The 15,545-nt window shown below is 39.4% G+C and overlaps 1 protein-coding gene across 1 annotated transcript; it reads right to left on the bottom strand.

Annotated features, from left to right (window-relative positions):
- Positions 1–1,131: 1,131 nt before the first annotated feature.
- On the bottom strand, positions 1,132–8,675 carry tank (TRAF family member-associated NFKB activator). The gene is given in 9 exon segments (XM_088415326.1): positions 1,132–1,877; positions 1,879–2,013; positions 2,744–3,153; positions 4,671–4,789; positions 4,878–4,936; positions 6,406–6,476; positions 6,607–6,715; positions 7,222–7,363; positions 8,530–8,675. Coding segments are annotated over 8 exon segments (1,059 nt in total). The 5' UTR covers positions 7,321–7,363; positions 8,530–8,675; the 3' UTR covers positions 1,132–1,820.
- Positions 8,676–15,545: the final 6,870 nt, after the last annotated feature.

Below are 15,545 nucleotides of genomic sequence, written 5' to 3'. Positions count from 1 at the left end.
AGGCAGCCAAAAATGATTACTACAAGCAAAGAAAAGAGTTTGAATGCCGAGCAAAATCTCAGTTGTTCAAAGAAATGATAAAATTAGCGACAAAAAAAAAAAAAAAAAAAAATCAATCCACTATGCAAGCCAAAGCCGGCAAATGAGGATGTAATTGAGCTAATGGAATGGCGAGTTTGCGCCTGATTGTTGTGTGTCGTTAAATCTTAAAAGCAATTCCTCTGTCTAATGAACATATGGCAGGTAAACTCCTTAAACGGCGGCAAACTTGGAAACGTTTCAGAAAAACAGCCACTGACAGATGCTTCGCATTACTGTGCTAATTTCAACAACAGGTTTGAAGGTGGAGAGTTTATCCACGATTCCCGAGTGACGAAAAGTCTAAACGATGAGATAAAATGAGGTTTTATGACCAAATATGGAACATTACTTCCTGTATTTAAGGGATGTGCTATTACTAATACTGTATTAGGTTCCCAGTTCTCTAAATGGAAAACTAGTCAAAAAGAACTTTGCCACAAAGTGTGCTTGGCTGTCAAAACAACTCATTTGAAGCGCTCAACAGAATTGTTTACGGTTCTAATGACCATATCTCATAAATTATTACACTTCTATTGTTTTAATGTGCATTATAGGCATGCCAGAGCGATATATTGTATTTTCGCACTATAAGGCACACCTAAAATCTTTCAATTTTCACAAAAGCTGACTGTGCGAGTTTCCATTTTTAGGGGTCGAAAAAATAAAACTACAGTAAATTCTTTCAATTTTACCTCTCTATTTCAGTTATAAATGTATTTTTTACCTTTAAATTTTTGAAATGCTACCATTTTTAAATAATTTATTGGGGGATAAGGCGCACCCACTCCACTCCCTCCTTTTTTTTAATTTCATAAAATAAATCCAGAAAGTTTTTGAATGAACAAAACAATATATTTTGAGGTTTTTGGGAGCAATTTGATATTAATATTTAATTGAATCCTAATTGTATTCTTTTAAACTCTTGATTCGTCTTGGCATTGATCTGAACAGTCTTTTAATGTAATCAAGAGACATTTTTTCCCACTTTTCAGATCATCATCTTTATTCTTAATTTCTGATTAAAAAGTTTGATTGACTTATCTGGTTGTTTTGTTGACATTCCCTTTAGCGCAGCTCCATCTAGTGAATGCATAACGCAACCCCACTACTGTAGCTTCTATTCTATGCATCTTATATTGCAGTGTACCCTATACATGAAAACAGTTTTAAAACAGACCATTCATTAGAGGCGCACCGCATATCTGGTGTGCCTATAATGTGAAAAATATTGTACGGAACATAGGGGAGTGTTGTAGCACATGGGTGCTAGTACTTTATGTTGCTAAAATTTGGACCAAAATTTCAAAAAAACTTAAAACTTCACTTTTAATATTGTGATGTTGTGTTTTTGGGTGACCATGCAACTTACTGGTAATTCATATTCTGCAAACACAATAGTCCTCATAATACTGTGATGAGACATGTAGAGTTGCATAGAATATGGTATTGTGAAATAAACATGTAGGGGTCGACTTTCCCTTTAAAGCAGATTTTCTTTCATCATCCCTACATGGAAAAAAAAATGAATACATGTTGGTCCACCTTTAAAAAAAAGATTCAAAATTGGCTTTATTTCCTCAATATGCATCATAATAAAACCTCAGCTATTTAAAAACCAAACAAATATACTGGGACTGTAACATTCAATTCTTCAGTATTAAATAAATGGATTCAAGTCTCATTGCAGTGTCCTGTACGGTGAAGGTACTTTGTGGCGGGCGGGCGGCACTGGGCCACGCTTACATGAGGTTTCTGTTCCGCGGCGGGACAAAGTCAGCGATACGTTTGGTCCTTGGGTGAGAAATGTGAGTAGAGGTGGCTGTTCATTTGCTCCTGAGGAACCACGGCGTGGCAGAAAGCGCATTTATCCGGGATGCCGCCCTGAGGCGTCGCCGCGTCGGCGCCCTCGCACAGATCGGGGCTCCACAGAGACTAGGGCCAAGAAAAAGAGATTTTCTTTTTTAGAAAACGATGTTTGATATGAAAAGATAATCGATAAATGATGGCCATTCAAATTGAAAGCACTGTCAGAAATAAAGATAAGTTGGTTTTAGAAGAACAAAAAATTGTTTCTGTCAGGGTCCGAAATATGAAACGGTTTTCAAAAATGTCAGCTGACTAAAATTTGCTCTTGTTCCGATTTTGGTTTTCTCCGCATTAGCTAGTTAGCATAGGTTCCTACGCGCGCCCTACGACGATGTCGCCTCACGACCCCAATCCCGGAACGGATTAATTTCGTACTTGATAACGCGCTGGAATCTTTTGGAAGGATATCTGACGGGAAATCAAAACTACTCAATAAGCGCAGGCCTAATTACGGGAAGGAGAGCGAAACCAAAAGGTGATTCTCGAGCGTCCAATTACGTTACTTTTACAACCGTCGTATGAAATGGCTTCACAATTAAAAAAGGTACGCATAATCGTCAGATTGTGACACGGGCGGCACTTCCATCTGGCTCACACCTTCCAGTCAATATACCAGCAGATAGCAAGCGGAGAGTTTCAACAGAAAAACAAGGGATTAGCGCTCATTACGTGATAATGTGTTTCGAGTTCAGACGCGGCGCTTATTTTGGACTTTCACACACTTTCGCTCCTCTATTAGCAAAGCGCAAGCACAAACTGATAATTTGCTACTACTTTTCTCAGACCTGCTTCTCACCTGCTGGGGGCCTCGAACGTCCTCCTGGGAGAGCGGGGAGGACGCGGTGTGGGAGGGGAACGTCGGCATGACAAAAGGCACGGGCAGTTCCGAGGGCGGCTCCTCCTCTTCCTTGTCGTCGGCCGCCGCCGCCGCCGCCGGCGCGCCGCCGAGGGGCCGCCTTGGAGCGGCGTGCCTCTCGGGGGCGCTGTTCAGGAAGTCGTACTCGCTGTCCACGGGAGGCGGGAATTTGACGCTGAACTTGGTGAGCGAGTCTACAAAGTCGCGGTCGTCGGGGCCGGCGCCGCGCGACGCCAGCCCCGAAGTCGGCGCCAGCGGAAGATCCGCCGTCGACCTTGACGCCAAGAAAAACGGCGCTTCGGGTTCAGCCGCGCGGTCCGTGCACTGGATTGGCATGGAGAACTGCTGATCTGTCGTGTGGCACAGAAACATTTGAAAAGTTGTTTTTTTTTTTTCTTCCCTACTCAAATGAACACGATGGATGCATCCGCGCGGGTGCCTGTCACTTAGGCAATCAAAACACAGGTTGTTCCAAATGACTTGACATCATTTCACAGCCCAAAAACGTTGCCAGTTCTCGCTCAAATTTTGACGAGAGCTGTCAAAATTTACAGTTGAATGCCCCCCGAGTGGAAATAAGGAATGAAATGAGTTAGATATGCTTCAACGCAGTTAAATGACATTAAGCAGCATGCACTTATGAGGAAAAGCAGCAAAGATAGGCTTTGGGGTTCAATTGGCCATAAATAGGCCAATTGGTCAAGTTTAACTTTTGGCCTTTATGTCTAACCGTTTACAGCAATTGTATACAAGTAACACTGGTAGCATTATTTATAGATAGATACTTTTTCAGCATTGGCCTAAAAAAAAAAAAATCTATATTAGTTGGGCCCAAGCAAAAACTGAAAATTTGTGAAGCTTTGTGAAATCAGTAAATTACAGAATATATCTGGGTAATTATATTAGTAGAATTTTGGAACAGCTCTTTTTTTCCCAACATAAAATCTTAGTTTTTTTCTTAAACCAGTGTATTATTTTGACAAAGAGCTGTAGCTATTCATATAAACACTCCTATTTTAAACATGTACCTGTCAAATTTGTAAAAACTGTCATTTATAATTAGAGAGACAGACTACAGTGATTTCCTCAAATGCTTGTGCAACATAATATCAGGCTAGGAGTACCATCGTTTACGCCCAGATCATTTTCATGAGTCAGTTTAAATTGTGATCCATTTTGTTATAAACCTCTATACGCGTCTGTCTTCACCCTTGGCCTTCTCATAGAGCTAAATAGAGCAAACTAATTCTTTAAAACATCTAGTGCAGCTCTATACCACTGAACTACATTGACAACTAAAAAGAAACATATTGCAAGTGGATATTAACACCTTTTCGGAAGTGTCAATAAAAACTGAGCACTGTTACTGATACCTGTGCACATCTGCCTAACGTGGCAGGTGAAAGGATAACAAATAATTTGCAGCCACTCTAGAAGTTAATCGCTGGATAAATGTTGCATGAGACACGCAACCACGAGATCTGGCTTTATTTTTGTATATGTTCATTTAAATTAAAACCTTTGAATAAGAAAAGATATACTAATAACAGCTTCGTATTTTGTAAGGAGCTGGTGTATGCTGTTTGCTCAGATTTTCACACTGATTAGCCATCATGGTTCAAATAGCTAAGTGTCTCATGCACAATTCCTGCTTGGTTCTTTTTTCATTCCATGAGGCTTTATTCATGATGCAAAACAGGGGAAAAAAAAGGACTTTTAGACCTCTGATAGAGTCCCTCAAAATATTTCAAGAACCTTAATGTGTCCAATTAGAGTACCTGTGCGTCAATATTTTATCAAGTGCGTTTTCTGAAATTTGGGTGTAGACTTTCTAGAGCCCATCTGTTACATCATCATATTGAAGTACCGTTTGCAGTTTCCACTCCACCGCGGAATCTCTTCAGGTGATCTTTTTGCCTTCGAGATAGAGAGCGAAGCTGCCTAAAGGTACCGTGTATGGCTTCCAGTGCGTCCAGCATGTCCTGGCTGACAAACAAATGCCACACAAGCACACAACTTAAACGTGTGTCCTGTCTTGACACAAATCAAGACAAAAAAAAAAAAAAAAACTTACTAGTCAATGCTGCAAGTGACAGTCTTTAGTGGAGCAACAGTAGCGGTGCTTATAGCCTCCTGGGGGGGGGGGGGGGGGGGGGTATATAAATACATAGTTTTGATTGAGGTATACAAACATATAATGCAAGTAGCTAAATCTGCAATTGTGCGTGCTAGAGTCCCAACTCAAACTTGGCCTCTAGCACCATCTTGTGACGTCCAAGTGCAGATGGAGACGTTCACTTGGCGTTTGTTATGAAGCATTTTTAACCGATGACATCATATCTAATGACTGCATTGTAAAATAACATGCAAAAAAAAAATATATCTAGCTCCTGTGGTGAGATAAAAAAAAGAAAATGTTGTAGGAGCCAAATATCTACTTGTTCATTGTTGTCATAACATTTAGACTTTTATATTTAGTTTTTCCCACAAACTTCTATTTAGCAACTCACAAAGGCCCTGAGGTTTCCTGAAAGCATCTCACTGCCACCTGAAACCTCCAACAAGTCCCTTCATGACTGAAGTCTTATTTTCAAAAGGGCAAGCTTGCAAGTTACAGAAAGCACACATGCAGAAATTGCCCGCGTGACGCTAACGTTTGCGTGACCACAAGCACACAGACTGGCGGCTAAACCTGAACTACAACAATATGATTAACAACAGTAAAAAAATAAATGAAAACAACCATCTTTCATTATGCCTTTGCAAAAAGAAAATCAATGTAAATTTAGGGACGGGCGTGTACTGATACTCAGTTTTCTGATCACGGATTAAAAATTACAACAACGAAAAATATATGCGTCAAACAAACAGAAAATAGCCATTAGTTTTAGTTGTGTCCCGATACAGCTTTTTCACATCTGATACAATACCAATATTGCACCCAAGAGTACCGGCTGATACCAATATCGAACCCATACAATATTAGCAAGAACTAAAGATGTTTGAGCCAACATGTTGTTGGTGCCAAAACAATTCTTCGAGTTGTTTTTACTTGTATCTTTTAAGTGGAAGTCAACCCCCAAATTCTTATTTTATAGTAATATTCTCTAATGCAAAGCCTCTATTTTAAAAACACAGTGTTATGATTGATATTGTGCTTGTGTAATATGAATTAAACAGCAAAATCTACCAGTTTTTATTCTTTTCAATAGAACAGTCGTTTTGCCACTTACTCATTACTGAAAATGACATCACAGTTGCGTAGGGCCAATGACCAATCACACCTCAGCTTGTCAATGTCACATGACTAAACTCTGATAAGAGGTGAGAAGTTGATGTCATTTTCGTTTGACAAGTGGCAAAATGGCTGCTCCTTGAGATGGTGAAAAATATGTGAATTTAGGTGCTTTATTCATTTTCACAAAACCGGAATGTCATGTTCGTGTATACAATACAATATAATCCAGATAAAGACAATATTTGGGTTGACTTCCCCTTTAAGGTCGGCAAGGAAACGGGAGACAATTAGTTCTGCAAACTCTAATCGTCGTGCTTGGTTTCAACAAAAAAAGAAAAAAAAAAGCAAGATGATGCCCCAATACCGTATGCTGCGTTTTGTCATGTGCGCTGGCCCCATCAAGGAGATGGTCGCACGACTCGCATTTCACCTCCCCTTCGAAGGCAAAAGAGAGTAAACATACAGAATACAGAGCGATCTCCATAATACCGATGCATGTGATTCAAAAGACTCCATGAAAATATGTTTTCAGCAAAGAAACTGATGGGACGATCAGATCACTCACCCGATGGCGTTCTTGTTGCAGACAGCTGCGCTTTGAGTTGTGCAATCAGCTGCTGCTGGTCTTCGATCTGCCTTTGCAGTTTTTCAGTGTGTCCCTGATAATATTCAGTCTGTAAAAATACATTTTGCTGGTACTTCAAGCAGGAATGGCAAGTACACATAGCGGTTACGGAGCATGATTTTCAAACCGATGGGGCTGCCATTTGAGTTTTTTGTGCGCGGTCATTTATAATTTTCGCATGTAATTGATAATTAACTATGTGTATCTCATTTTCAGGTTTAATGGTTCTCAGAGAAGTCACAAGATTTTCTGACATATCACATGGCATTTTTTTCCCCCAACCCTGGCAACAACAAATAACAATAAATTCGAACCTCTCTGACAGCATCAATTAAAACCGCTAATGATCATAATTATAAAGGAAGAATGTTTGACAGCTTTGCAATTAGACGTTTACTAGAGTCCGCACGTATACCTAAGCTTGAGGCCTGTGATTGTTGCAATGTAACAACGGTGAATCGCTGTCACTCCTGGTACATCTGGGACTAACAAGACGGTGAAGAAATTAACAAACCTTAAAGCAGTCTAGCCAATAGAAGTCATTTGCGCCCATACCATTTTCTGCAGCTCCTTTTTGGCGTTATCCTTTTCAATGGAGACCTGGCGATATGCTTCGAAAGCTTTGTTGAGCTGGTCTCCAATGTTCCTCTCCATGCCGTGTGCGACACAAACATCACTGACAGAGCTGACATGGAACCTGTCGGTGCAAAACATTGTCAGGAGTTCACTGAGTGACAGGTGGGAAATTACTAAACAATGTAATCAGCAAAAAAAAATGGCAGTGTCTTTAAAAATTATTTTTAGACATTGAAAAAGTAAGCTTGGGAAGTGTCGGTATCCGTTTGTCAAGTCGTACTTCAGTTTTGGAATTTCTTGAACATTACGAATACGAATACGTATACGTATATGTGTATATATATATATATATATATATATATATATATATATATATATATATATATATATATATATATATATTTCCTATCCAACTGCTGTCAACAAGTTAATGTCATTTTGATAAAAGTTTGAGAATACATAGTGGCATTTCCGGTGAAGCGTCATACCTGCCGATAAGAGGCTAACATACATTTTGCATCCTTAACTGTCTTAGTTTACAAGTGAATAAATAAATCAATGTAATTTATCAAACTGTGTATGCGGTGAGAGATGGGGGGTTTGCCTGGCTTGTAGAAGCTAATGGGAAGAAAAACAAATTATATATAACAACAGTTTAACGGCTATTTCGTCAATTTCCTCATGCAACGAGCAGACAATTTAGAGGGAGATCGTTGTGAAATACAAGTTGAGATTTTCAAGTAGTTTATACAAACGTTAGAAGGGATACAGATACCTGCAGTGACCCAGTGAAATCATTGCGCTTTTAGGAAATAACGATGACATATTTCTCTTAAATGTAAATCTGATGACCGTGACAAAGCAATTCCTATAAGTAGACTTCCTCTAACTGGATTGTACTCTCATGCAAAAAAAATACGATTGCAACTTAAGCCTTAAAATAACCCAACATCAAACTTCAAAACGAGTAAAATGAGACCGAGGCTTGCTAAATATTCTACACCGGGCGGCTGTGCCCCGTCGCCTTTCGAAAAGCTTCTTGGATCAATATGGCATACATGAATCCATTTCCATGTGCAGAAATCGTACGCTCAAGTCTACTTCTCTTAACTTTGCAACCCCCTCTCCGATCTACGGCTGGTTTGCAATAAAATTCACCGCACATGAGAATAGTTAAAAAAAATATTTTACAGATGTGTAAAGCGCTATTCGGTAATTCGAGATAAATGCCGATCAATTTGCTTGCGTCCACCATTACGTCACCAATGCTTCTGAGCGTAGACTTACCTTTACTAGGGATGAAAGTCGAATTTATTTTGTAGGCAGCATCTTCTTCACATACACACATAGAAAAACACATACGCACGCAGAGTTAGGAAGTTGAGTTGAGGATATGGCGAAGTGTGTGTTTTTACATAGCCTACTTAGAGGAGTTGGGAACTTCCCTCGGGGAATCCCCACTGCTCCGTGCACTTCCGCCTTAGATCGCTTTTGGCCAATGGGCGCGCGGCGTAGCGGCGCGGCGTCCCGCTCTTGGCGCTTGGTCACGCCCACGTGTCTGTGTGTTTGTGTGTGTGTGTGACAGAGACCCCCCCCCCCCCCCCCCCCCCCCCACCATCACCACCTCCACCACACACACAAACAGCCGAACCGCTCACCTTGTTCTTCTGCTTCTTGTACGCTTTGGCATTTGTTCAACGCACAAACTGTGATGAAAATACGCGCTTCTTTTTTTTTTTCAAATACACAACTGCGTGCGTGCCACACAGAAATATCTAGTCGGAAACACAATAACAATGACTAACAATAAGATACAGTATCCAAGTTAACGAGTGTTCATCAAAACAATGCAAAGATTTAATTCCTAAAACGTGTTATTGCGAGACACTGTGAAATGAGAAGATTAACACTGTGCTTGAATAGTTCAATAAAAATGGACAGAAATGTTCAAAAAGCAACATTCGTAACATTCAATGCAAATGTCTTATACTCATCTGACAAGTACATAATACAAAGTGATATACTGTAGTTTATTTTTTTTTAATTGTGACAATCCCTCTACTTTATTTCATAAACTGGACAGTATTAGCAAGATGCACTTAGAATGACCAGCAGATGGCAGTGAGAGGATTTGCGGCCTACCCCAGATGGCTATGCATTAAAAATGTTTTATTGTGCAGATTCTTTCATCTTGAGCAACAATACAACATTTTACATTAAGGAGTAGGGCTACGAAGTGTTATTCATTCATTCATTTTCATGTTTTAGCATGTAGGCTTGAAGATTTGAAATAGCAAATAAAAATGTGTGTCTGGTACCTGACCGCTTGAAAACATCAGCGCTGCAGAAAAGCCAAATACATTTCACAAGAATTGGTGTCCAGGGAATTGCGGTGTCCATTTACAGCATCATGCAGCTTCTGAAAAGACCGGCAAGGAGGTTAGAGAAAAGCCTTTAGTTGGAGGACTTGCACCAATGATTTGTACAGTTTGGCAATCATCAAATTACATTTCAGTGTCTCGCCGTTTAGCTATTATTTTGTACGACCTGTGAGCAAAAATTTGAAGTATGAGCAGCTAAGTCAGCTAATTTTCATTGTATTCACGTGACTTGCTTTTGTCAACTGGATGCTCCTGATTTAGGGTGTGTTTAATTGTTATTAATGGTTGACCGACTACCGTTTGAGGATATGCTTTGCAACACAGCCCACATTTTAAATGAGAATATTGCCGGTCATCAAATTATTTTATTCCTTGACGCTAAAGCCGTAATCACAATGAAAATTAGATAGTGTTGCTGGTTTTCTTTATCCTCCGCAAAGAACGACTTTCACTGCAGTCACATATGTGATTGTCTGTTTGTATTCCTGTATTATACTGCCCCCTGGTGGCCAAGGTGCACACGCCAGAAGGCTATGTCCCATGTCCATTGAACTTAAGTAAAACATGTGACAAAACCAATTGAGTTCCTTTTCATTTACACTCATTTCAATGCGGAAAGATGATTTGAGGTACGTGTGTAGGAAGTCAACTCCGATATCACGGCGCCGCATTGTATAGTTTGCAGAGAATGTAGTGAGATCAAATGAGGTAGCTGGTAGCCACTGGGATGATAAAAGTCTGAGTGGACCTCTGCAATAAATCTTGTGACAGCATGCGCTTCATTCATGCTTCCTCCAAGGAAAACAAACAGTCTGGTGTAGGTCTGCGCAAATGTGAGATCAGATGGAGGGCAAAGATGAAAACTCGGCACTCCGGCATGTTGGGGGGGGTTGCGAGGAATGCGAGCCCGAACGCGGATCGAATTTCAGGGGAACAGATTAACAGTTTGAGAAAAGAATTTAGCAGGCTCTCGTGTAACCACAACACTGACTGGAAATAAAGCAAATGAATATTCTAACAATTGTGCAAAACGAATGGCGAGTAGTCTTCCTGATGTCGCAATGCCTTTTTTGCACTTCCAGGAATGTAAGCAAACAGGATGTCCCCGAGAGCAGAGCAATAAGCCATGCCGACTTCCACGCAAAGGTAAAGCTGCATTATCTCAGTGCAGGCTCTGGCCCGGGGGCTTCCTGCTATTTCAAGACTATAGGCAGGGGCGGTGTATGCAAAGAGCCACTCAGACCCGTCAACGATTTGTAATACAAATCAGTCGCTTGCAGGATGGGGCCATTGTGCAGGACTCTTCAGCTCTTTGCTTTGCATGAGATTCTCATCCCGCCACCGGTTTTCCAGGTTTGGAGGAAGGAGACGGACACACCTGATAACATTTAAAATGGTTCTCGATTGATCCCGAATAAATGACACCTCTTCGGGAAGCCTTCCCCTTTTTTCCCCCCCGAAAAAGCAGAAAATGTTCGGACTTTCTTCCGCTTGGTCAGTTCCATCTGGACAACAGCAGCGTGTTTCATTGCTATTTTAACCTACTTTGTTTTTCAGAGATTGGGGGAAAAGGTGCCTTTGAGTGTTGTTATATCACCTGTAAATATGTATTTCCACTGTGTTTATTTAAAGGAATATAACTCCCGAGTCCATGCTAATTTCCTGTTGGCATATCAAAGGGAATTTACATTTACTTTAGCATTAGCACAAAGGATATTTTAAAAACGGCTCTTTAATATCACTTGTGTTTCAGCGATTGGGAAAAAATGTGACTTTAAATAGTGTTATGTTACTTATGACAATGTCTTTCCACAGCGTTTGCGTGTGAATATTTGTTATTTGAAAGAACATCAATACCAAAGTCAATGCTAATTTCCTGTTAGCATGTCAATGGAGGAATACATTGTCTTTAGCATTGGGCTAGGTTTCAAAAGTGTTCTTTTAATGTTTCTTTTTTTAATTGGGGAAAAAATGTGCCTTTGGGTATTGTCATTTTATCCCTGCATATGTATTTCATGGCGTATAGGTGTGAATATTCAATATTTGAGTAAAAGCAGTTGCTTTTATTTTGAATTACATTTTAAATTCAGTTCTTGCACAGTAGTTATTTTACTGCTCTTCAGTTCAGGATTCGCCTTGTCCAGTCTTAATTGATTTCTAATTTGTCAACATTAGATAAGGTGGCTCGGAAAATGGCTTCAAATCAATAGTGGGGAAGAAAAAAAAAGAAGCGAGCCTTGTTTCAATAATTAGCCGGATGTCATCTGTCTGATAAAGGCTCAGTACACAATCATTGCTTTTTCTCTCGCTACGGTGATTGCTGGATCGTCTTGTCGTTCAGATCCAAAAACTATTTTACTGTCCAAAATAAGAAGAAATATTCAAACAAGACTTTGAATTAGGATGTACAATGAACCGAAGTGAAGAAGTGAAAGGGCATTTGAGGATATGAGGAAAGTCCGACAAAAGGCCTCAAGCAATCTCAAGTTACACAAGAGACTTGTAGTCTGCTTCATTATTCTATTTCATGTGATATCAGTCCAGGGATGGGCATTTTTCCTCTCGTCATAAAAACAAACCATGAAGTCTTGCAGGCAATCATAAACAATGGCGCTTTAGTTTCATTTATATTATATGATTTTTTTTAAGCACCTTTAAACTCCAGTCTGTCAAAAGTTGTTAATGGTGAATAAAGAGTTGGTACATATGAATACAAGTGGCTATTTTAACGTTGTTGCATTTGACATGATGGTTTCATGAAGAGGCGCAATGATTAATCATTGAAGCACTGTAATTGGAAGGTCGAATTAGTGTAAATGTGCTATCAGGAGAACAGGGTGCAACATCCAAATCTAAACTCCCCAAGGGTCATAAGTCTGTCAAAACCATACAAAATTGTGTGGGGAAAATAAATATCCCACGCAAAAATGTGGCAGCCCAACTCAAACCACACAAGACACCACTGTGACTCAGCGTACCTCACAAGAGGTCAACCGAGCCGGCGTCAAGGCTTTACACAATTTTTTTTGTCTCCTTCAGTCGGTTAAAAAAAAAAAAAAGATTAGCCTCAATGAACTGTGTTTAGAAATCATGTTAAAGGCAGTGAACAAAATAATTTATTCATGCCAGCCCTGTAAAATTGATCTTTGGGCGTCTATAGGCGTCACTGGCAGTGAATGAGTCATTATATCAACTGGGTTTAAATGCCAAACATTGCTTTATTATAGTGCTGAATATATCTATCTTTTATTCTCTCGCAGTAAAGGGGCAGAAATATTACGGCGCTTGAATAAAGAATAACACTATGAGTGTTATCTGGGCAAAAACTTGAACCTTGAAGTCGCTTGCGCCATGTCAAGTATACGTGCAGTTGCGCTATATAGCGTAGCCGTTGACTGTTTACAATAAAGTTTTGAAGATTTAATCGGCGTATTCACAATGTAACGGCAATTTGGTGCTGTTCCAATAGGTCCATGTGAAGGCCTGGAAGAACACAATGACTCTCGTTCTTGGGACATTTGACATGAATGCAGTGAGGGCAGAGTGCCAAAGTGAAACCTTTCCTGCTGCTGTCAAGTATTTCCTCTCATTCACTGGACAGGATTCAGAAAATCGAGGTGAAACGCAGCTCATAGGCATCGTAATTAAAGCACCATGTCAGAAACGCCTGCAACACTCTCCTAAACGTGTCACTAACAAATCATTTTCATATTAACGTAGTTATTTCGGGGATTAATCAAAATGAACCAATAAAATGGGAACAAAATTTGAAAAAAAAAAAAAGATCAGTATTGGACTCATCCACGGTTATGAGGAAAGTGTTTGCAGGGTCGCAATTGAGAAGGGGCAGTGAGAGGTGTGTGCGGCTCCCAGTAGATCACAACTTTTGATATTTGCGAACAGCATAGTAGCATTTAAGAGGAGTAGTGCCGGGTTCCATGGACATACCGCTACAAATTCTGTCGACTAGGGCTAGGCAATAAATGGAATGGATTCAATTAATTTGCCTTTTTAAAAAGCCACCGTTTGAAAGCTGAGTGGTGGGAGAATACCCTCGCGGGCCCGGGGAGAACATGCAAACTCTGCACTCTAAACTGTGAAGCACACAAGCCGCATTTATATGTATAAATGCGAGGCGGCGTTGAGACTCCTCCAATAAAGCAGGAAAAATACGATTGGAGTCTTACCAAAATCGAAATATCACTGTGGGGTTTTGTTTGTAAAAGCACAAGATCGGGAATGGCACGAGATGCGGCGTGTTCTGAAAAAAAAAAGCAAAAAAAAGCAAACTTTTATTTCCCTTGGAAATCCCCGGTGAGCTTCAGTGAAAACGGCTTTGCCGTTCTAAGAATTTGATGGATGTTGTAATATGTGAATTTCCAATTATCGCGAGTGGAAGAGTTGGGCGATACGGCCTTGGTCTCGTCATGCCGCAAAATTTGATCGAGTTGTTTCTCTTTCAATTACGCTTAGACGTTATGTGGTTTTTCAGTTTCAAGATGTGAAGATTTGCGAGAGGCTGTTTTTGCATACACAGACAAAAGCATTTGTTCAAGCCTTGAGACAATCCCAGCTGCACGCTAGTTGGGTGTGAAGAAGAGTTGTGATACTTTGACTCACATTTTTTTTCCCCCAAGTGAGAAGCAGCGTTGACGCTTGTGGAAGTACAAACAAAAGTAGCAGAAGAGTCTAAAGAAGCAGGAGGGATCATTTTCACACTATGCCATCTTTTCAGGTGAGTAGACTGTGCTATTAATAAGCGCTAATTTTCCTATTCCTGTTTTAGTGGGACTTTACAGTTGCGCACAGTAGATTCCCTGATAGGAAATTGAATCAAACGGTTCCAAATTATCCAAGCGAAAGTTGATTAATTCATTTAAGAATTTTTTATTTAACATTAAATACGTAGGAGGATTTCATGAAAATAATGCATGATTATATATATATATATATATATATATATATATATATATATATATATATATATAAACTCATTCAATCCCAAAAGACGTATTTTTACGTTTTTTTTAAGAGGATGATAAATCCCAGGTACTCATGTTTTTTTCAAAATTTATCAAGAGCTTGGCGAATGGATTGTCTAAAAATGGCTTGTATTAAAGGAATCAAGTACTAAAGTATTGAATTACCAATTACCTACAGTAATTGAGTACTTTAGTACTTCAATGCCTCATACAATCAATTAATTTAGTACTTAATTATACAAAATAATCAATCACTTTAGGTATTTAAGTTCTAAAGTAATTGACTTAATTAGTATTTAATTAAACCTAGTAGTGCATTACTTTACGACTTAAATAATCAAGTAATTCAGCACTTCATTACCTAAAACATGACATTTCTTTAGTACTCAATTACCTAAATGGATTGATCTATTTCATATTTAATTACCTACAGTAGTTACTTTGGTATTTAATTACCCAAGTAACTGATTCCTTTATACTTAATTCACGAGCTAAGTTATTTTTAGAACTTCCTTTAGCAAGCATTTGAAAAATGAATAAAAAAGTATAAATACCGTAAGTACCCAGATTTGAATGTGTTTAATGTAACACTTGATTAAGCTATTTTATGGAAGACAGATTGCAAATAGGCACATTTTTCAAGTAAATTTAGGGCTCAACCAACATATCCTCCAACAGATTCAATTGCCTCCTCCCCCCGCAAAGAGCATGTAGTGCCGACACAGACCTTTCCCTCTTTTCTCCCGCGCTGACCCCAGTGACTTCTAATGGCCTGGTAAACACATTTATATGCTCCACTGGTGACCTACAGGTTCATTTAGGAAACACCCACCATAAATCACATTTATAGGATGGCACCTTAATGTATGAGTGTCCTAATTAAAAGACTTTTTTGTTACATGTATAGTACAGTCAGAAAGTAATGAATTAAACAATATAC

Source organism: Hippichthys cyanospilos, chromosome 5 (genome assembly GCF_059441005.1).
Source record: "Hippichthys cyanospilos isolate Australia breed blue-spotted pipefish chromosome 5, RoL_Hcya_1.0, whole genome shotgun sequence".
Taxonomy (NCBI): domain Eukaryota; kingdom Metazoa; phylum Chordata; class Actinopteri; order Syngnathiformes; family Syngnathidae; genus Hippichthys; species Hippichthys cyanospilos.
This window is presented reverse-complemented; position numbering and strand designations above follow the sequence as displayed.